Here is a 22002-nt window from a genome sequence, read left to right on the forward strand (position 1 = left end):
CATTGTGATGGCAGTTTGATCTATTGTTTAATCCATCCACATCCACTGAGTTCTTACTTTGAAACAATTTTATTTTTCCTTTCTGAAAGTTTTATTTGGTCATTTTTCAAATCTGTCTAGTCATCTGTCCCTTATTGATTCCACCTTTTTTTTTCTTAAACATTTCATACTCAGCTGCTTAATATTCTGCAGCTAAAAGCTCATGTCTGAAATCCTTGGAAGGTAAATCTGCTGTCTGTGATGTCATTGACTTTCAGTCAGGCAGGCTTATTCCCATATGTTTTTGGTGATCACTGATCATGACATCCTGTTTGGCCAGGTTAATCTGTAGGAGTCCTGGAGTCCAAACTGGGCCTGCTCTCCTCCAGAAAGGATCTGTGTTTTTGTCAGGAGTCAGGTTAGCCCCTTCTTAGTGCTCCTAGCGCTCCACTTAATGCAGAAGTCTGAGGCTCTGCTTCCTCCCCTGCCGCAGGCTCAAGCCTTAGTTTTTTGACTGTAGATGCTGATATCAGCATTCGCCTTCAAGAAAAACTGCCTTTTGATTCCTTTAAACTCTTAGTTCCCTGCTCTAATCAGGTTTCAGTTCTGGGTTTATTTGGTTTCTGTTGTTTTTCTTCTGTTTTGCCCTTAGAGATTTCTTTTAGCCCCAAGAACCCAACAGTGCATTAAAAGGTATCTTTTATTCCAGAATCTAGGGGTTCTGTTTGTCTTTTAGTTGCAGGAGGACCTTCAGAGTGTCTAGTCCACCACATTGCTGAAAATGAAAGAAGTCAGGAGTATAGTTTTTAACCCTGTAGATAATGAAAAGCCATTAAAGGCTGTTTTGAGGATTTGTGTGTTTCACAGATCATCATGGAGATTATATGGCAGATAGACAGGGGTGAGTTTAAGGCAAAGAGATCACTGACAAAGGTAATCTAACAGTGCAGGCTACACACAGATGACAAGGGCCCACACAGGAGGGATAGAGATGACAGTTAAAATGATTATCATACAAGTGTCACAATTTAGTGATTAAATGTTTCTGAATAATAAAGCTTCTTCCAAGTTTATAGGTAGCAAAGGATTGGTAACTATCATTATCAAAGTATTAAGCACTCCTTTCTGGGTTTTTCTTTCCTAAATTAATTGAGTCCAATACTTCCAGGAAGCAAAACACCTTTTAAAATCTGTATTTATGTAAAACATTTGACCTTGGCATGAGCCACAACTGAGTTATCAAGATTTGTAACTGCTGTAGCCCTTTGTTTATCTTGTCTGAAGGCCACACTGCATGTTGATCCAAAAGAAACACCTGCCGCAAAACTCTCACACACTTTCAGAGTACCTCTGTAGTGCAATAGTGCCATCTATCATATTACACACTCACATGTGGGCACGTGCACACACACACACAAATCTTTAGACAGGAAAAAGGATATCTGCAGAAGTCTAGTCAACCTATGAGAAACTAGGTCATTCACCGTCTACTTCACCCAGTCCTCTAAAGCGCCCATACCATGTTTGCAGAAGATAATAATATGAAGAGAAGAAAATCCAGAACCACAATTTACATTTTGTTAAAACTGCCAACTTCAGGGGAAATGAAACTTCAGGGGAAATTGAACATGCTGGACATGCTGGACTATAATCAACAAGAAGGGCAAAGAGATTAAATACTAGATTTCTCTCTGAATTTTTATTAAGGGATTGGGTATGTTTGATGATGACCTACATTCAAGGTTTGTTGTGCTTTTTAAAATAGTAATAAAATTCTCAGATCTCTGAAATGCACAGCAGACATACCACCATCCAGAAAACACAGTCAGAATCTTTAGTTAGGTGTCTCAAGGAAAGAGACTGTTTCAAGAAACAGGAAAAACAATCGTCTAGGTTCCAATTTAGTTATTTCAGAGAACTCATATTCAGTATTTCCGGAGTAAATACAAGACTTCAAATGGATGTCTCAGAAGCACCTCAAACATAATGTATTCAAAACATAGCTCTTAAGGTACCCCCCCAAACCTGTTCTCCCCACCTTCTCAGTAAATGGCACCATCACACACTCACTTCCCAAAGGCAGAACACTAGGAGTCACTTTTGTTCCCATCCTTTTCCTCAGTCTCCAGAGCCACTGCCTCCACCCTTGGTCGTGGTCCTGGACAGGCTGCACAGCCTCTTCACTGGTCTTTCTGCTCTGCACCCCCTCATAACACTCACTGCCCCTTGGTTTATATTTAAGTAAATACAAATCAGATGGTATCACTCTTCTGCTTCAAATGTGCCCACTGTACTCAGAATTCAGTCCAACCCCCCTCCCCGTGACTTTCACAGTCCTGCATGATGCGGCTCCTGCCTACCTTTCTCTGATCCCCTTTCACACCACCCTCCCCTCATTTGCTATGTTCTGGCCTCACCAGCCTCCTCGCAATTCCAGAAACAAGCTAACCAGTTAACTGGCTATTGCTGTTCCCTCTACTTGGATTGTTCCTTCCCAGGATTCTTCATCCTCATCTTACGTCATATCACCTCTTCACAGAGGCTTTCTCTGGTCACCCAACTAAAGTTTAGACTCCCATTATCACTTTACAGAAGTTGCCTGTCTATTTCCCTCACAGCTCGTGTCACGCTCTTTAATTACTTAACTAGTTTACTGCCAATCCCCTTCACCAGAACGGAAGCCCCGAGGGCAGACAGGGCCTGCACACTCCCAGTATAGCTCACTCCTACCACAGGGCCTGACACACAGCAGAAACTCTGTAAGTATCTGCTGAATTTAACCCAAATTTCTCAAACTTTCCTTCTAACATTTTATTAGTATTTAGCAATTAGCATCTACTTGTTGATAGTTATTTCAGCTTCTGCTTATGAAAAGTAGGACAAACTCTGGGTTTTGACTCTAAAGAGTTCACTAAGTTGGGGTCTAGAGCGCACCTACCACTACAATCAATACAAACAGCAGCAACACTCCTCATTAGCATCAGAATCCACAAAACACGCGGCTTTATTGAGTCGAATTCGGCTCCAACAAAGAATCAACAATGTTGAGCATCCCTCCCATGCTCAGTCCATCTTCACCCTGAGAAATGTCCCCGGGCTTCTGCTCTTTTCTCTCCAACATCTTACCAGTTCTGACTCATCCAATATTCAATTCAATAAAGATTAATGGAGAGCCTGCTACGTGCTGGGCATTGTGCTAGAAACTGGAGACACTAGGGTGAAAGGATGATGATGAAGTATTAACAGCCATTGTCTCCCTCCCCACAACTCCCACACATCTTGAGTCCCCAAGGCCCTTTCCCCAAGTCACCAAAATATGAAGTTGCCACTGCCCAACAGGAAGTTTCCAGAAGGAAAGACTTAAGTTGAAAACAAACAAACAAAAGCCAGATTAACTTGTAACAGAGGGAATTTGGGAAGAATATTGGTTTAGGTTGTTCCGTACCCACCACCCCACCTCCAAGCATCTACCTCAGACTAGATTTTCTGAGATGGGAGATGAACAGAGGAAGCAAGAATTAGATGCTGGTGAGGGAGGTCTTGTACCCTGAACCTGTCCAGAGGGAGTCTTGGGAGTTGGGGAAACCAGAGAAGGGCCAGTCATCCATCTATCCAACCAGTATTTCTTGAGCACCTGACTAGCTGGCCACGCTTTTAGGCACTGAGCATTCAGCAGTGAACAAAACAGAAAAAAAAAGTCTCCCCCTCACACTGCTTTCATTCTGAGGGTGAAGAGGTGGAGCCTGGAGAAAGAGTAACATTATGGAATTCTCCCACCCCTCTTCACCTCATCCAGCAGAACAGGATTGAAGCAGTAGAACAGAAATTCAAGTAGGGGATCTGGGAAGACAGTATCTGAGCCAGGCTCTCAGAATCCCCTACTATGGGAAAGAAGTTATATTTTCTGCCACCAGGAAATTTAAAAATTACCTTGAATTACACACACACACACACACACACACATACAAATACAGCTACTCCTTTTGGCACACTTTAAGACATGCTTGAAAATATGCTGGTGACTCAAGCACGAGTAAGATGCCACGTCTGCCTTTGAGGGCTCTTCCATCTCTGTGACAGCCCCTTGTCTTTCTTCACCCACCTCTTCTAAATCCCACTAAGACAGCCCCTCAGGTCTCTCTCTGCCCTCCAGATTTTCCTTCTAAAACCCACTAACTTGAGTAACATCTAGAAACTAAGGGGAGGGGTACATCCATGCTGTGTCTCTGGGATCCTGCCACACCAGAGACAGAATCCGGTTTCAGACCAAATTTGAAATGATATTAAAGGAAAAGCTAAATAAATAATATCTGAGCCAACACCAATGCCCACGTGCATTCCCTCTCTAGATCCTTGAACATTATTTTAAATCCTATGTGTTTTGAACATTTCCTCCTTTTAAACAGACTCTTTTTGACTAATATAACAATCAAATATCAATTAGGGATGAGGGAAATTCCACAGAATTTCCAAAGGCAACCCTGCAGGTAGTGAACCTCACAGGTGAACTTGGAGTACCCCTCTTACACTGCTCATGCTGCTCTTCTTTTGAAGAACTGGGATGAATCTTCTCTGAAGACACATTAAAAGCACATGCAAAAAATACAGAAAGAGCACTGTGAGGACAACTGTATTCAATTAGGGGCATCTCAAACAATATTTATTTAGCCAACAAATATTTAGTGGAGCACTCACTGTGCGCTAAGCACTGGATTAGAGGCAGAGGACATACTGATGAACAAGACACAGGCCTCTCAAAAAAATCATTGTCTAGTTGGTTTCAGGCTGGGGGAAATAACGGGCGATGACAATACAGCAGAATCAGCGCTGGATCTGGAGCATGCGCGGAGTGCCGGGAGAGCCCGACGAGGAGCAGTAACTCCTGCTATCGGCCAGTCAGGAAAGACTTCCTGGAAGAAGCAACATCTTAGCTGAAGCTAAGTATTCAAACGAATAGGGACAGAGGACAGAGGGGAGAGGAGGTCTTCCCAGCTGAGGAAGGGGCATATGCAAAGTGTGAGAGAAATGGCATTTAAGGCAAGGAGTTTAGCATCCTTAGCTAGACACTGCGTGTGATGGGGGACGAAGGAGGTGAAAAGTAACCTGGAGGGGAGAGCAGAGGCCCATGCTGAACGGAGCTTATCCGCTATGCTAAGGTGTTAGTCTTTATCCTACAGTGAGCTCCTCAGAGTCCTGGCCTGATTATACAGTGGCATTTTAGAAACGTTCTAAGTCTCTCGTTCTGTTTTGACCCCTGACTGCTCTTCCTAACTTGAGTGCCTCCAGTCCTTTCTTTACATTGCATCCTCAGTCATCTTTCTCAAGCGAGGAGCTGGCTGTACTGTGCCCCTACTTGAAACACTGCAAAAGCTCCCATGGTTATTCAGACACGTTATCAGGAGACCAGGCCTTCACGCCTGTCTCAGTCTGCTAGCACTGCTGTAACAAAACACCACAGACAGGGTAGCTTATATACAACAGAAATTTCTCTCTCACAGTTCTGGAGGCTGAAGTCTGAGATCAGGGTGCCAGCACACTCAGGCTCTGGGGAAGCCCTCTTCCCGGTAACAGACTGCAGACTCCTCGCTGTGTACTCAGACAGGGGAAGGGGCTGCGGAGCTCGGTGAGGTCTCCTGCATAAGGTCACTACTTCCATTCATGAGGGCTCCATCGTCATGACCTAATTACCTCCCAAAGACCCCACATCCTATGAAAATTGATAAGGGGAAACTTCACTAAAATAGAGTCTGGAGGCCAGAAAGGAGAGCTCTCAGGCACGTACCACTCAATGTCAATAGAGATACTAACAGGAAGAGATGTACCTTGCATCTCCCCCAGGAAGTGACACTACTTTACTAGAGCCAGTAGGAAGAAGAAAGAATTTATCCTTGCCTGGCAACAGCTCAACCAATGAAAGACTGTCACAATTCAGCCAATGAAAAGCCACAACACTTTGAACTCTCATTTTCCTCCAATGGACTTTTTGTTTATAACAGCCCTTCTCAACTTCCCCTTCTCCTCTATAAAAGAGCTTCCTCTGGCTTTGCTTTACTGGATTTGCATATGGATTGCCATAGTTGCATGTCCAAATTGCAATTCTTTGCTCTCCTGAATAAACATGCTTTGCCAATAAAGAAACTGGCTGTTGTATTGTTTTAGGTTAATACTCTTAATACCATCACTTTGGACATTAGGTTTTCAACATATGAACTGGGGGATAGACACAAACATTCAGACCACAGCAGTGCCACTTTGCCCAGGAAGCTCTGCGCTTACATTCGTTATTCTAGCTAATTATTAACTGTGCCTCTTTTCACTCTGGTATCCTGGTTTGGACAATAAATTATATGGTCACTTTTATTGATAAGGCTTTGCTTATCTCTCTGGCTTCATCTGGTACCTCTCCTACCATCCACTTAATCTTAAGGCTCTGCTAAATTTCTTTCAGTTCTTCAAACCTGCCGCCCAGCTTCCTATTACCCCATCCTCTTGGTCTCTCCCATACTGTTCCCTCTGCCTAAGTCTCTTCTCTCCTCACTTGGTCTGACTCATTCTGCATGTAATAGGCAAAATAGTGTAGTGAACTGTTTTTCAAACAGCAGACTGTGATCTGTTAGTAGGTTATGAAATCAATTTGTAGGTCACATCCAGTATTTTAAGAAACTGTCTAGAATAAAATAGAATGGATTAGAGTCATTGTCAATAACTATTGTGAAACTATCGTTTCAGGTATGTGTCTGTGTATACCGGGTCATCACACAAAGGGCCTATCTGACTGTGGGTCACAGTCAAAAGGTTTGAAACACGGCAGCACAGGCTCTGGGATCAAACTATTTTGGTCTAAATCCTGACTCTGCCACTTTCTAGCTCTGTACCTAGGCAAGTTATTTCAAATTTCTGTGTGGATTTTCTTCATCTATCTCATAAGACTGTTTCGAAGATTAAATGAAATAAAATGCTGAAAGTACACCCAGCACACACATTATAAGTGTTGGCCATTTCATCGTTATCCTTCAGGTTCCTGTTTGGACATCACTTTCTCTAAGAAGCCTCCCGTAACCTCTGCAGTCAGGGTTAGGTGCCCTCTCGTGTGCTTCCCTGTCCTCTCCCTATCCTGACACTTATCTCATTTGTCTGATTAGACCTGATCAGGGCTGATTAGACCACTAGACTGAATACTGCAGAAAGGCAGGGATCTTGTCATCATTGGCTATCCAGCAGTTAGCACAGTGCCCAGCATACAGTAGGTATTCAGTAAACAGCTGCAGGATGAATAATTTACTCACTCCTGGAAATAAATATATAGCCATGTGTTTCACTCAAATAAAGTCAAATTGGGACTTATACATCTGAGAGATCACAGTCATTTGATGAAGAATCTGTCACCTTAGTTTAGATTAACCTTGATTCTCCTAATTTGAAATATCAGGGGTGGTTATATGATATTTTTATAATACATACACGCGTTAGTAATGTAGAAAAATGCAGGTGGGATGCCTTCTTGACCTAAAATTCATAAATAATTGAAAAGTCAGTGTCTCCTTTAATCAGCACAATGAAGAAAAAAGTTGGCCACTGCATGACAGATAAAAGGTGACATCTTTAAATGTAGTTACCATTCTTTTAGTCTTAATTATTTAATTGACTTCTGCAAATGACTGTGGCTTTGCTCTATTCATTTCAATAAAAACCTTAATAGTTTCATTTATGTCTGTTTTTCATGCATGAATCATGTTTTTCCATATTTTCGAAGTTAAAAAGTGGGAATAATTAAATTTTTAAAAAGGTTTTAATTGGATTCTTCACCAACCATATAATATAGAGCTGCTATGCTGATAACCACTCAAATTTCTGTAGTCAGTTCTCTAATTCAAAACCTGCTTTGCAAAAGCTCTGATGATTGATAGAAAGACACTTTCAGGGAAACATGAAAGCATATAGCAACTGCCCTCAAAATGGAAGACCTTAGAACCATGCACCCAACTCATGACCAACACACAAAAATCACACGCAGCTGCTCGCTAAGCATCATACATACCTAGAAGTGGCAAAGAGCAGAGCTTAAGGTCAGAGCTGTGGTAACAGCAGACTCACTATGATACCTGTGGGTAGTATGCTGAGCCTCTGGATCAAACGATTCTCTTACTAACTCAAATAGACGCGTAAGTAAAATAGTGCATGAGAGAATCAGTATTATAGAGTAAATAAAGCAAGGAAAAGGGAGGGGGAGTGCCAGTGGAGGTGGTGGGGTGTCAATTTTTAATATTATGTTCAGGAACGCCTCCCTAGGCTGTACCATTTCAGCAGGACCTGAAAAGAGCAACAGCAAGAGCCAGAGAGTGAGAGACTACTACGTGCATGGGACTCAGGAATGGCCTCCAGAGGAAGGGCACTCCCTGGCACGCTATAAAAGGAAACTTAGAGGCTCCAGGAGATGGGATCATTGGGAAGAATCTATTATGCACACCATGCTCAATCACCTTCTAACTGCCCCAGAAGGTAGTCTCTTCAGCAACGCATTAAGAAATGTATTGTGACGGGGCACCAGCACCACTGAAGAGCTTGCAGTGGCTGTCATCTGTGGGCTAGAGATGGCCACAGGGATCGTGCAGTGGGACTGGGTGCCCTGCTCGCAGTGGGAATAAGGGCATCCTAGAGTGGTAAAAGCCAGAGGGCAGTGCTCACCTCCTGGAGACAAGCTGGGCCCAATAACCACAGCAAGCCACAGGGACGCAATGATATCAGGTTATTTTTCCCTTACTTTCAGGGATGTATGGTAATCAACGAAGCACAAGATCTATATAAAATAGGTGGGCAGCCTACTGAGTGCTGCCTGACATATATAGGTGAAAATCTAGTGTCACCATGGGAGGAGTCATGGCCTCTTACCCAGTTCCCGAACTGAAGCCAGTTCACAGAGCCAGAACCTCCTGATCGAGGGGAAAGTCAGATACCTGTGAGGAAGAATCCTGAACTGCCACCCTAAAAAGCCTTCCCCAGAGGAACCTGAAGCCATTTAGAACAACGGCTGTCCTTGGAAAGGGCACAGAATTTCCTGGTCTTGTTAGATACTGGCTCTTAATTGACACTAACCTCTGAAGATCAAACTGTTCAAACTGTTACAGTTAGGAGGACCAGGCAGAAACCTCTAGAACACACCTTCACTCCCCCCAAAAAATTTCTGGAGAAAATGCAGAAATTGGCACCACCATAAAAGACTCAAAAGTTGTAGAGGTGGTGATTCTTGTTTTTCTGAAAAGCCAGATGGACTGTGGGGAATGACTGTAGACTATTGCAGATATAACGAGGTGGTGATGCCAATCAGAGCTGTAATTCCAGCTGTGGTATTTTTACTACAGCAAATCAACACAGTCCCTGGCATCTCCTGTACAGTTCTTGGCCTAGAAATGTTTCTTTTAAAATCTCTGTTAATAAAGATAATTAGTATCAGCCTTTGTGTGGCAGAGACACAGGATACCTTTACTGTCTTGCCTCACACCTCTTTTAGCAGAGACCAGACAGACCTGGATTTTCTTGCTATCCCATAGAACATCACACTGGTCCATTACACTGATGATACAGTGCTTTAGGATACAGGTGGTGCTTCAGTTCAGTAGCAAAAGGACAGACTTTTAAATAAGTGATGCGGGGACACCTGGTTATCCATCAAGAAGTAAAAATGGACTCCTGATTCAGGTGTAAACAAAACCTTTCCAGCTGCATTAAGAGTATAATTGTGTAAAGCAAAACTATAAAAATTTTCGCCTACATAGAAGTATCTTTATGGTCTTGAGACAAGAAAGAATTTTTAAAAACAACAAGGTACAAATAAAGTATAAACCATAAAGAATAAAATTCTACCTCATTAAAATCGAGAACTTCTGTTATTCAAAAGACCCCCTCACAAAGTGAAGACTACACACAAAAAAAAGGTCTGAAGAAAAAGAGAAATAAAACTACATGAAACACAAAACTTCTAAAAACAAAATTTTAAACTGGAAGATGATATTGGCAATGTAAGTAATAGAAAGGCTTATTAACATATATTTAAATGCTACAAAGTCAATTTAAGTGAACAAAAACACATAATTCAAAAGAAAAACAGGTTAAGGATATAAGGAGACAATCCGGATTATCTAACAGAAGAGGAAATAGAAATATCCAATTAGTACATGGAAGTATGCAGATTATACCTACTATGCAATGCAACATTTACCAAACGATAAAAAATAGAAGACTTGAAAAATATCAAGTGCTGGTGAAGGTGTGCATAAATAGGCACTCATATATAGCAAGCCAATGGAAATTGGTATTGATATTTTTAGGGGCTATTTGACAGTATTAATTAAAATGAAATCAGGCATACATTATGACCCAGGGATTCTATTTCTAAGAATCTTCTCTAAAGAAACACTCACATATGTGCACAAAGCTATTGACTGAAGCATTATTTGTAATAGTGGGAAAAAAACCCCAAGATTTCTATCAGCTGGGAAAGAAACTATAAAATCCAGGCATTACAGGAGTTTAAAAAATATATGGTAAATCTCTAAATACTGATATACACTGAAGGATTGCCAAGTGATATTGTTTTTAAAGTTTCAAAAATACAGAATAACGTTCTAAAACAACATAAAGTCAATTCTGCATACTTCTAAAGGTACGTGTATATATGTAAACACACAGAGAAAGGCCTGAAGAGTAACCAACAAATTGATAACAACAGTTAACTCTGGGGAGGGGACTGTGTTGGGGTAAGGAACAGTCAAAGGAGATTTTAGCTGTTTATACTGTTTGAATTTTAAAAAATAAGAGTATATTCATATATCATTTATATAATTTAAAAATAAAACATAAAATAATTATGATATAAGACTATAAATTCTATTTCTGGGGTATGGGCAAAGTCCTGTGGGACTACACTGAAAGGAAAAATTAGCTTAGAATGTAGAAAGATTTTATAGCAGTAGTGACGCTGGAGCTGGGCCTTGCTGTATGAACAGGATTTTGTTAAGCATTCATTATTTGGTGGAGAATTGTGGCAGACTGTATATCGCAAAGAAGACTGCACTAATACACATTCTACCCCATATGCTTTTTTCTTGTGACACTGCCACTTGTCCATGGAGAGGTGGGTGTCTAGGTCCCCTCCCCTCGAACTTTGGCAAGACTTTGCAATCGCCTTGAACTGAATGGGGAGGAAGTATCACAACATGACTTTTGAGATTATTCAGCCTCTGCCTGGTCCCTTCTTTCACAGGATGCTCAGCCTTGGAACCCAGCCACCATGCTATGAGGGAGCCCAAACTAGCCCAAGTGGAGAGACCACATAAAGAGGCTCATGTGGAGAGAAACTGAGACCCCCAGCTGGTAGTGAGCATCAGCTGCCAGACACAGAAGGGAATGAGACTTTAGATGATTCCTGGGCCCAGCCTTTGTGTTCTCGGGCTGAGGCCCAGATATACGTCATGGAACAGAGACAAGTCATCCCCACTGTGCCCTGTCCTAATTCCTGACCCAGAGAATCCATGAGCAGAATAAGTGGTTATTTTATGCCACAAAAGTTTTAGAGCAATGTGTTACACAGCTGAAGTAACCAGAACAAAGACATTCTAAGGAGAAGAAACTACACAAGTAACAGAATGTCACAAAGTATTGTGAATACCGGCAGTGTTGGGTGATGAGACCAAAAAGGTTGGCTGAGACCAGACTATGAAAAGTCTTATAAGACAGTACAAAAATGTACAGACTTACTGGCAGTGGAGAACTGTTGAAAGTTTTTAAGCTGGGAAAGTGAAATACTAAGATCAGCATTTGCAAGGTATTTCTGAGATCAGAGTGAAGGAAAGACCAGAGAAAAGAAAGACTTAAAAATAGGAAAAGCTCCTCCAGTTAAGAAGAATCGTAACCAAGTAAAATGGTAGAATATTGTTCAGTTGACATGTTTTGTGACTTTTTTCCTCTTAAGGGTTGCCTTTGATGCTCACTTATACTCAAATTCATACTGGTATTAAAATCTTGGCAGAGGGAAACTTAATGTCACACAAAAACCTGCACAAGGATATTTACAGCAGCTTTATTTATAATTACCAAAACTTGGACACAACCAAGATGTTCTTCAGTAGATGAATGGGTAAATACTCTAGTATGTCCTATTCAGCACTAAAAAAAAAATGAGCTATTAAGCCATGAAAAGACATGGAGGAACCTTAAATGTCTATTACTAAATGAAAGAAGCCAAGCTGTAAAGGTTACATACTGTATGATTCTAACTATATGACTTTCTGGAAAAGGCAAAACTATGAAGACAGTTAAAGTATCAGTGGTTTCCAAGCATCAAGGGGGAGGGAGGAATGAACAGGCAGAGCACAGAGGATGTTTAGGACAGAGAAATATTCTGTGTGATATTATAATGGTGGATGCATGTCATTTCACATTTGTCAAAACCCAAAGAATGTACAACGCTAAGAGTGAACCCTAATGAAAACTCTGGTCTTTGGGTGACAAAAAAAAAGTGTTAATGTAGCTTCACTGACTGCAACAAACACACCACTCTGATGTGAGACACAGCCAGGGGGAGCTGTGCTCGTTTGGGGATAAGGGGTACATGGGGAAATCTCGGTACCTTCGTCTCAATTTTGCTGTGAACCTAAAACTGCTCCAAAAATAAAGTCTATATTTTAAACCTATTAGGGGCTGGAAATGTTAGGGGATATCAGAATACAAAAACATTTTCCTTACTGTTCTTCCGTCAAGCTTCTGGATCTGGATCAGTTTACATAAAGTGTATTCTAAGAAAACAAAGCAAGCTGCCTAAAACTACTTATAACCAATTATTCACATGAATAATGCCATCCCTGTACTACAAACATCACCATAACCCAAAATTTCTTGTTTCTGTGTCTATTAAAATATCCTCATCATTCTCACAACTGGCTTTAAAAGAAAACTGTATATATGTGAATTTGTAAAATAAATCTATATAATAAACTTCAGTTTTAATATTTTGGATATTGGGCCATATAAGGGGCACACTGAGGAGGCAAGGTCCAAAGAAGAGGGAGAAGATGACACTTGGAACATAAGGAGCCAACTCTGGGATAAGGGAAAGGCTGCCTGGATGAATATAAAAGTAAAGATTTACGAGGGGATAAAAGCTACTGAGAATGTTTTGTTCTCATCTTGGCTGATCTTTCATCCTATTTTCTGAGAAAACCAAGAGGCAGAATGCATTGGAAATTGAGTGTTCCTGGAGAACAGACAGGATGGAGTGGCCCGACAGTGGATCAATCAGATAGTGAGTAGCAGTAGAGCCCAGCTGGAATTGAATAATTAGAAAAAGTATAAAAGTATAAAAGTATACAAAACTGCCTCCAATAAATTACACCATCAAATTCCAGCTGGTGTAATTTATTGGAGGCAGTTTTGTATACTTTTATACTTTTATACTTTTTCTAATTATTCAAGAGGTGATTAGCCAATTTGGGGGATACCATGTGTCATGCTTTTTACACATTATCATCTAATGCTTGCTTCTGAAAAATACCATAACTTAAAACTCTTCATCAGACAAGATTAATACAAACAAGAAGAGGAACTCAAATTAAATTCTCTGCTTTTAAAAAAATAATTTATAAAAGATTTAAGGTTTGTAGTTATTATTTCAACATTTTTTTAAATAAAACAATGAAGAAGAAAACAGAAAAACAGAGGAAAAAATATTGAAACAAGCTGTAAAAATAAGGTTACAGGATCCCATGTGGGTTGAATTTATCCATGCCAGTCTTTCCCTCATTATCAAAGCTAAATTAAAGCCACTGTTGCTATATTTCACAACGTAAAATCTGATGAAAAACAATTCCTGCCCAGTGTTTCTCATTCATGTTTCTGAGTACACTTGTTATTCTTTAACCAATTTACCTGCATCCGAGAGGTTACAGTCTGTTGGCCCTTCTGACAACCACATAGTTGAAGAGATAATGGAAGTACGAACTGCTGGCAAAACTGGCTTTGGATTATCCTCATAAAATAACATCAGGTCCTTACAGAAAACAAGAGAGCACATGAAAGTAGAAAAAAATTAATCCCACTGCTTCAGTTTGTTACAATGTATGGACAATTTATGGAGATACAATGTGCCTATATGTACTAACATTATCATAAACACATTATGATTGAAAGACCTCCCACATAAGTTATCTATACACTTGTGTTTACTGAGCGCAGGGAGGTTTTCTACCCTTAAGAATACCCATTCCATTTGCATCAATGTGATTGGACCTAGATAATATTATGCTTAGTGAAATGTCAGACAGAGAAAGACAAATACTGTCTGTCACTTACATGTGGAATCTAAAAAACAATACAGGTTGAATGTATATTCAAACAGACTCAAGGTGAGGAGAGGGTATAGCTCAGTGGTAGAGTACATGCTTAGCTTGCACAAGGTTGGTTCAATCCCCAGTACCTTTGTTAAAAATAAATAAATAAACAAACCTAAATCCACACCCCCCCCCAAAACTAAAGTAAATAAATTTTTTAAAAAGATTCACAGATACAGAAAACAAACTGGTGGTTACCAAAAGGGAGAGGGGCAAATTAGGGACATGGAGTTAAGAGATATAAGCTACTATATATAAAATAGATAAGCAACAAGGATATATTAGATAGTGCAGGGAATTATAGCCATTATCTTGTAATAACTGTCAATGGAGTATAATCTGTAACAATACTGAATCACTGTGCTGTATACCTGAAATTAACATAGTATTGTAAATCAATGATACTTCAATTAAAATAAGTAATAAATAAAACCAAAATATACCTCTGACAAGTGAAAAAAAATCCTCACTCTTTGCTGTAGACACCAGGTATAGACAAGCAATGATTTCTTTTGGGGCATTAACTTTTCGCAGGGTACCCTTAGAAAAAACCATCTCAGAGGCCAATTACTCTGTTTTATTGGTAATAATAAAGCTACCTTTGTGTATCTTTCATCCATATTTTAAATTTTAAATTTTTTATAATGACAACAATCAATCTAATCATGTAGGTTAAACAACAGTCAACTCCTAGCCAGTCCTGTTACATCTGTATCTTTACCACCCTTCATCTGTTTTATTTTGAAGCAAATCTTATATCACTTATTTCAACATGTATCTCAAAATGGTAAGAACCCTTTAACATTAATAATTATTTTATACCTATAAACTTTACAATAACTCCTAAATATCATAATTATAAACTGTTCAGCTTTTCAGTTTAACGTGTCATAAATGTTTTTCTACAGCTTGTCTGAAAAGGATCCAAATAAAGTCTACACAGTGGGATTGGTTATGTCTTTTTTCCCCCATAAATGGGGGGTAATTTTTTACAGTACTTTATTGAGGTGTAATTAACATATAGCAAAATGCAAAACCTTCCATGAAAGATCAGTAACTTTGAATATTATGTGTACACTTAACATAACCACATTTCCTTCAGTCCAGAAAGTTCCTTCCAGTTGATACCCCCCACCACCAGAAGGCAGTATTCTCCCTTCTGTTACCATCACTGAGTTTGGTTGCTCTTGAATTTGATATCAATGTAACCATACACTACGTATTCTTTTATATCTGATTCCCATGACTTAACATAGTACTTGTGAGATTCACCCATATTTTATGTGTACCAGTAGTTCTTCTTTTTTGTAAGAAGGATTCCATTATATGAAAATACCACAGTTTGTTTTTCCATTCTCCTGCATATGGACATTTGGGTCGTTTCCAGATTTCAGCTATTATGAATAAAGCTACTATGAACATTCTTGTACAAATCTTTTTGTGGACAAATGCACTCATTACTCCTGGATATTTACACAGGAGTAGAATGGCTAGATCATAGGGTTGGTTTATTTTTAACTTCATTAGAAACTGTCAAACCATTTTCAAAGTGACTTGCCACTTTCTATAATCCAACTTTTATTCTGAAATCACTGTAGAGTCACATTCAGCTGTAAGAAATAATACAGAGAGACGTGTATCCTTAACCCAGTTTCCCCTAAAGGTAACCTCTTGCAAAATTATAACACAATATCATACCCAGGATACTGACATTGACACGGTCAAAATACAGAACATTTCTATCACCATCAGGATCCTTCCTGATGCCTTTTTATTACCATACCCTGCTCCCTGCAACTACTAATCTATTCTTCATTTCTGCAATTTTAACATTTAAAGAATGTTATATAAATGGAAACATACAGGTTGTAACCTTTTGGGGTTGGCTTTTTTCACCTGGCACAATCCCTGGAGATTCATCCAAGTTGTCGTATGTATCAATAACCTGTTCCTTTTTACTACCAAGTAGCATCCATGGTATAGATGTATCACAGTTTGTTTAACTAGTTATAGGCCATCTAGGCTGTTCCCAAAATTGGGCTATTACAAATAAAGCTGCTATGAAAACAGTATACAGATTTTTGAAAGAAAGTAAGTTTTCATCTTTCTGAGATAAATGTCTAAGAGCACAACTGCTGGGTCAAATGGTAGCTGCATGTTTAGTTTAAGAAACTGTCAAACTGTTTTCCAGAGTAGCTGCACCATTTTACATTCCCACCAGTAATATATGAGTGATCCAGTATCTCTGCATGATCACCAGCATCTGGTGGTGCCACTGTTTTTTATTTTAGCTATTTGATATTTCACTGAATGTTTAAATGGCATATTCCGAAAGGCTAATGATGTTGATGTTAGATGTAACTTTTTGTGTTCTTATTTGTTACCTGTATTTGCTGAAGTGACTGTTCATATGACTTGTCCATTTTCTAATCGGATTGTTTGGTTTTTAACTGTCAAGTCTTAAGACTTCTTTATATACTCCAGATATTGGTCCTTTGCTTCATATGTGTTTGGCAAATATCTTCTCCCAGTTACTAGCTTGTCTTTTCAAACTCTTAACAAGGTCTTTCACAGAGCAAAAGTTCTCAAATTGTCAAGAGGTCGGACATCATTTTTTTTTTCTCTTAGAGATTGTGTTTTTGGCCAGCCCTAGACTTCCAAGATTTTTCTCAAATATTTTTCTTAAAGGTTTATAGTTTTGCATTTTATATTTAAGTCTGTGATCCATTTGGAATGAATTTCTGTATAAGGTTTAAGTTAAGATTCATGGTTTCGCTTATGAATGTTCAATTGCTCCAATATAATTTGACAGACAAAAAGGTTATCTTTCCTCCTTTGAATTTCTTTTGTACCTTTGTCAAAAATTGGTTGGGTATATTTGTGTGGGTCTATTTCTTGGTTCTATATTATGTTCCATTGACCTAAGTATCTATCTCTCTATACATACCACACTTTCTTGATTATCATAGCTATGCAGTAGGTTTTAATATCAGAGTGATTTCTCCCACTTTATTCTTTTTTTCTCCAAGATAGTTTTAGCTATTCTAGAGCCTGTGCCTATCTATATAAATTTTAGAATAAGCTTATTACCTATGTCTAAAACTTTGCTGAGACTTTGATTGGAAGTACATCAAACCTACAGAGTAATTATGGGCATATTTACTGACACATCTTTACTACATGGAGCCTTCCAATCCATAAACATGGTATGTCTTTTAATTGGGTGGTCTTTATTTTCTTTAATCAGTATTTTATCATTTTCAGCATACTTATCCTGTGCATGTTTTGTTATAATTATACCTAAGAATTTTACTCTGAGGGAGTGATTAGAAATGGTATATGTCTTAATTTCAGTTTCCACATGTTCACTGTTAGTATATAGAAATGTAATTGATTTATGTGTATTGATCTTATATCCTACAACTCTGTTGAATTCAGTTACTGGTTCTATGAGGTTTATTTGTGTCATTTCCTTAAGATTTTCTATGCAAACAATCATGTCACCTGTAAATAAGGACAGTTTTCTTTCTTCTTCTAAAATTGGCATGTGTTTTCTTTTTCTTGCTTTATTGCAGTGGCTAGAACTTTCTATACTATGCTGAATAAGAGTCCTTGCCTTGTTCCTGATTTGGGGGGAAATCATTCACTATTAATTATGATGCTAGCTGTAGGTTTTGAGTAGATGAGCTTTATCACTTTAAGGAAATTCCTTTCTATTTATAGTTTGCTGGGATTTTTTAAAAATTATAAACAGGTGTTGAAATTTGTCAAATGCTTTTCTGCACCAGTTAACATAATCCTAGAATTTTTCTTCTGTAATTTGTTGATACAATGAATTACACTGACTGACTTTCAAATGGATTAAAGCCATTTGGTTGTGGTATATAATTCTTTTTATACATTGTTGGATTCAACTGGAAAAGTATTTTTGAGGATTTCTGCATAATTTCATAAGAGATAATAATAATAGTCTGTATTTTCCTTATCTGGTATTGATATCAGGGTAGTACTTGCCTCATAAAATAAATTAGAAAGTGTTCCCTATTTTTAGGAAGACCTTGTATAAAACTCATGCTAATTCTTTAAATGTTATGGAATTCTCCAGTTAAACCATCTGGGCCCAGAAATTTTTTTTTCAGATTTGTATTACAAATTCAATTTTTGTAATGGTTATAAGACTGTTCAGGTTCTAGTTCATCTTGTTTGACTTTCAGTAGTTTGTGCTTTCTAAGAAATTGTTCTATTTCTTCTAAGTTGTCAAATTTACAAACATAAAGTTGTTGGTAGTAATTCTTTATTGTCCTTTTATGGATATAGGAACTGCACTGATATCTCATTTCATCCTGATATTGGTGATTTGGATCGTTTCTCTTTATCTTTGTCAGTACTGCTACAGGTTTATCAATTACATATTTTTCGAAGAAGTGGCTTTTTGTATCATTCATCTTCTCTGTTGACAGTTTTCTTGTTTTCAGTTTCATTGATTTCTGCTTTTTATTATTTCCTTTCTTCTGTTTCCTATCATTTTATTTTGCTTTTCTTAGTTTTTTGAAGAAGGATCTTAGATTATTGATTTTATACCTTTTATCTTTTTTTAAAAAGTTATATTCCTCTTTTCTTATGTAAGCTTTAAGTCTATAAACTTTCTTCTCACCTCTACTTTAGCTGTGTTTCTTCTATTTTATTATGTCATGTTGCCTTCTCATTCAGTTCTATGTACTTTAAAATTTCCTCTGAGCTTCCTCTTTGACCTATGGATAATTTAGAAGTTTTTTTAATTTTCAAAAAAATTTAAGGTAAAAATCAATTCAATTCAGATCTACTGGGTTCTGATAATCTCTTCTATCTTATATCCCTATCTTCTCTCTCCCACACTGAGAATCCCAGGTCTCAAGGACACCAAAGATGATACAAATAGAGTGTCACATGATCACTTATTTGATTCACCCCACATTATACTCACAATAGTTCCAGATCAAAAATACCAACAAAACAAAACAGCAAAAAACAACTTCTCAGAATAAAAATACCAGCTGAATGAAAGGCAAATTTATTCAACTTTATTTTACATTTTTAGGGATTACTTTCTTTAGTTTACTTTTGTCTTATAATTATGCAAGATATTTCCAGGGTTCCAATGACAAATCTAAAAACAAGGTATAATCAAAGAAATCTAGCTTCCATTCCTCCTCTCCCTTATGCTCTCTGTGCCCTTATGAACAACCTTCCTTCCTTCCTTTTTTTCTTTCTTTCTTTTTAATGTTACAGTTTATCTTTACACATTAGTTCTTTAATATAAAGAAATGGAAAATATAGGGATGGAGCCAAACATAAATGAGAATTTATTACATGATAGAAGTCACAATTCAAATCAATGGGGAAAAGATGGAATATTCAATAAATGATGCTGAGACAACTGATTATCATTTGTAAAAATAAAATTTAAAAAATGGACCTCTAATACTCTCCATCTATCAAAACAAATTCTTGATAGACAACATTTAAATATATATTTTAAAAATTGAAGCATAAAAAGCTAGGATAGTTTCTTACAAAAGTAAACATACCCTTACCACATGACCCAGCAATTGGGCTCCTTGGTATTTACCCAAAGGAGTTAAAAATTTATGCCCACACAAAAGCCTACACACAACTGTTTATGGTAGCTTTATTCATAACTGTCAAAGGCTGGACGCAATCAAGATGTCCTTTAGTGGGTGAATGGATTAATAAATTGTGGTATATCCAAACAATGGCATATTATTCAGCACTAAAAAGAAACGAGCTGTTAAGTAATGAAAAGAGATAGAGGAATCTTAAATGCATATTACTAAATGAAAGAAGCCAGTCTGAAAAGGATCCATAGTATATGACTTCCTGGAAAAAGCAAAACTATGGAGATAGTAAAAGGATCAGTGGTTGCCAGGAGTTAGGGGGAAGGGAGGAATGAATAGGTGGAGCACAAAGGATTTTTTGTGCAATGAAACTATTCTCTAAATTACAACGGCAGATACATATCACTATACATTTATCAAAACCTTTAGAACATACAACCCCAGGAGTGAACCCTAATATAAACTATGGTCTTTGGGTGATAAAGTGTTAATTTAGGTTCATTGAATGTAACAAATGTACTACGCTGATGAGGGATATTGATATTGGGGGAGGCTGTTTGGGGTAGGGGGTGGGGACAGGGGGTATATAGGGACATCTCTGTATATTCCCCTCAATTTTGTTGTGAACTTAAAACTGATCTGAAAAATAGTCTGTTAAAATAAGAAGCCAGGGTGACATTTTATAAAGTCTTACACTAGAGAAGTTCTTTCTGGAAATGACTTAATATCTAGAAACCATTTTTTAAAAGGTGAATTTGGCCACATTAAAATTTGATTTCTATAAGGTGTGATATTGATTTATAGTAAGAAACATATATTTGGCCTTTGTTCATGGTTTCTGGCACAGAACTCCTAAAACTCTTGTAATTCCCTAAATGGTAGGAGCATGAGGAGCATCAGTCTAACATTTGGTCTTTGACTCTGATTCCTGACACAGAGCTCCTAAATCCCTGGAATTTTCTGGGTGATAGGAATGTCTTTGTTCTAATGAGGTAACTCTTGGTGGGCTCCTGGATGGCTTCAGGATGGGCACTAGTCATGACAAAGATCAAGCCATGGTTAGAAAATTGAAACTTTCAACCCTAACTCTCATTCTCCAAGAAGGGAGAGGGTTAGAGACTGAGTTAATGATCAATCATGTCTACATGATGAAGCCTTCATAAAAATCCCAAAAGTACAGCATACAAAGAACTTCAGGATTGGTGAACACATTTATATGCCCAGAGGTTGAGGTGCCCTACTCCATAGGCACAGAAGCTCCTGCACCCAAGACCATTTTGAATCTCACCATATGTATTTCTTCATCTGTGTGTGCCCTTTATCATATCCTTTATTATATCACATAAGTGTTTCCCTGAGTACTGTAAGCTGTTCCAGCAAATCATCGAACCTAAGGAGGGGGTCATTGGAACACTAATTTATAGTGTCGGCCAGAAGTACATGTAACAACCTGGAACTTGCCATTGGTATCTTAAGCGGAGGCTGTGGGGAGGGAAGTCTTGTGGACTGGGCCCCGAATCTGTGGGACCTGATGCCATCTCCCGGTAGACAGTGTAAGAAATGAGTAAAATGTCAGACACCCACCTGGTGTCAGAGAATTGCTTAATGTGTGAAAAACACATGTCTCTGGGGTTAGAAGTGAAATGTGGAAGTACTGAGACAGTAAGGAAGAAACACAGGAGGAATAATGTGTTTTTCTTTTCCAAAGGAAAAAAAAAGCCATAAATAAAATAAATGAAATCAAATGAAAAACTAAAAATGAATAGACGGATGAAGGACCAGATGACGGGCTAATTATTTAACAGCTCTTAGAAGCTGATAAGAAAAAGATAAGAAACCAAAGAGAAAAATGAACAAAAGGACATGAACAGAATTAATAAATAAAAACAAATGCCCAATAAACACATGGAAAGTTGTTCAATCTTACATATAATTGCAATAAAACAAATTAAAACAAAAATTTTCCACCTCTCAGACTGACAAAGATGTAAAAATTTGTAATACTCAGTATTTGCATAGATGAGGGG

At 38.2% G+C, this 22002-nt stretch overlaps 1 protein-coding gene across 5 annotated transcripts in view; it reads right to left on the reverse strand.

The window, feature by feature from the left end:
- Positions 1–22002, reverse strand: part of ENTHD1 (ENTH domain containing 1) — a 106832-nt gene that overhangs the window by 27493 nt on the left and 57337 nt on the right. For all 5 annotated transcript variants that reach the window (XM_072973561.1, XM_072973562.1, XM_072973563.1 and 2 more), the window contains one exon: positions 13900–14020. In XM_072973561.1, coding sequence (XP_072829662.1) covers positions 13900–14020 — 121 coding nt within the window. The remainder of the gene's footprint in view (positions 1–13899; positions 14021–22002) is intronic.

Source organism: Vicugna pacos, chromosome 12, assembly GCF_048564905.1.
Source record: "Vicugna pacos chromosome 12, VicPac4, whole genome shotgun sequence".
NCBI lineage: Eukaryota > Metazoa > Chordata > Mammalia > Artiodactyla > Camelidae > Vicugna > Vicugna pacos.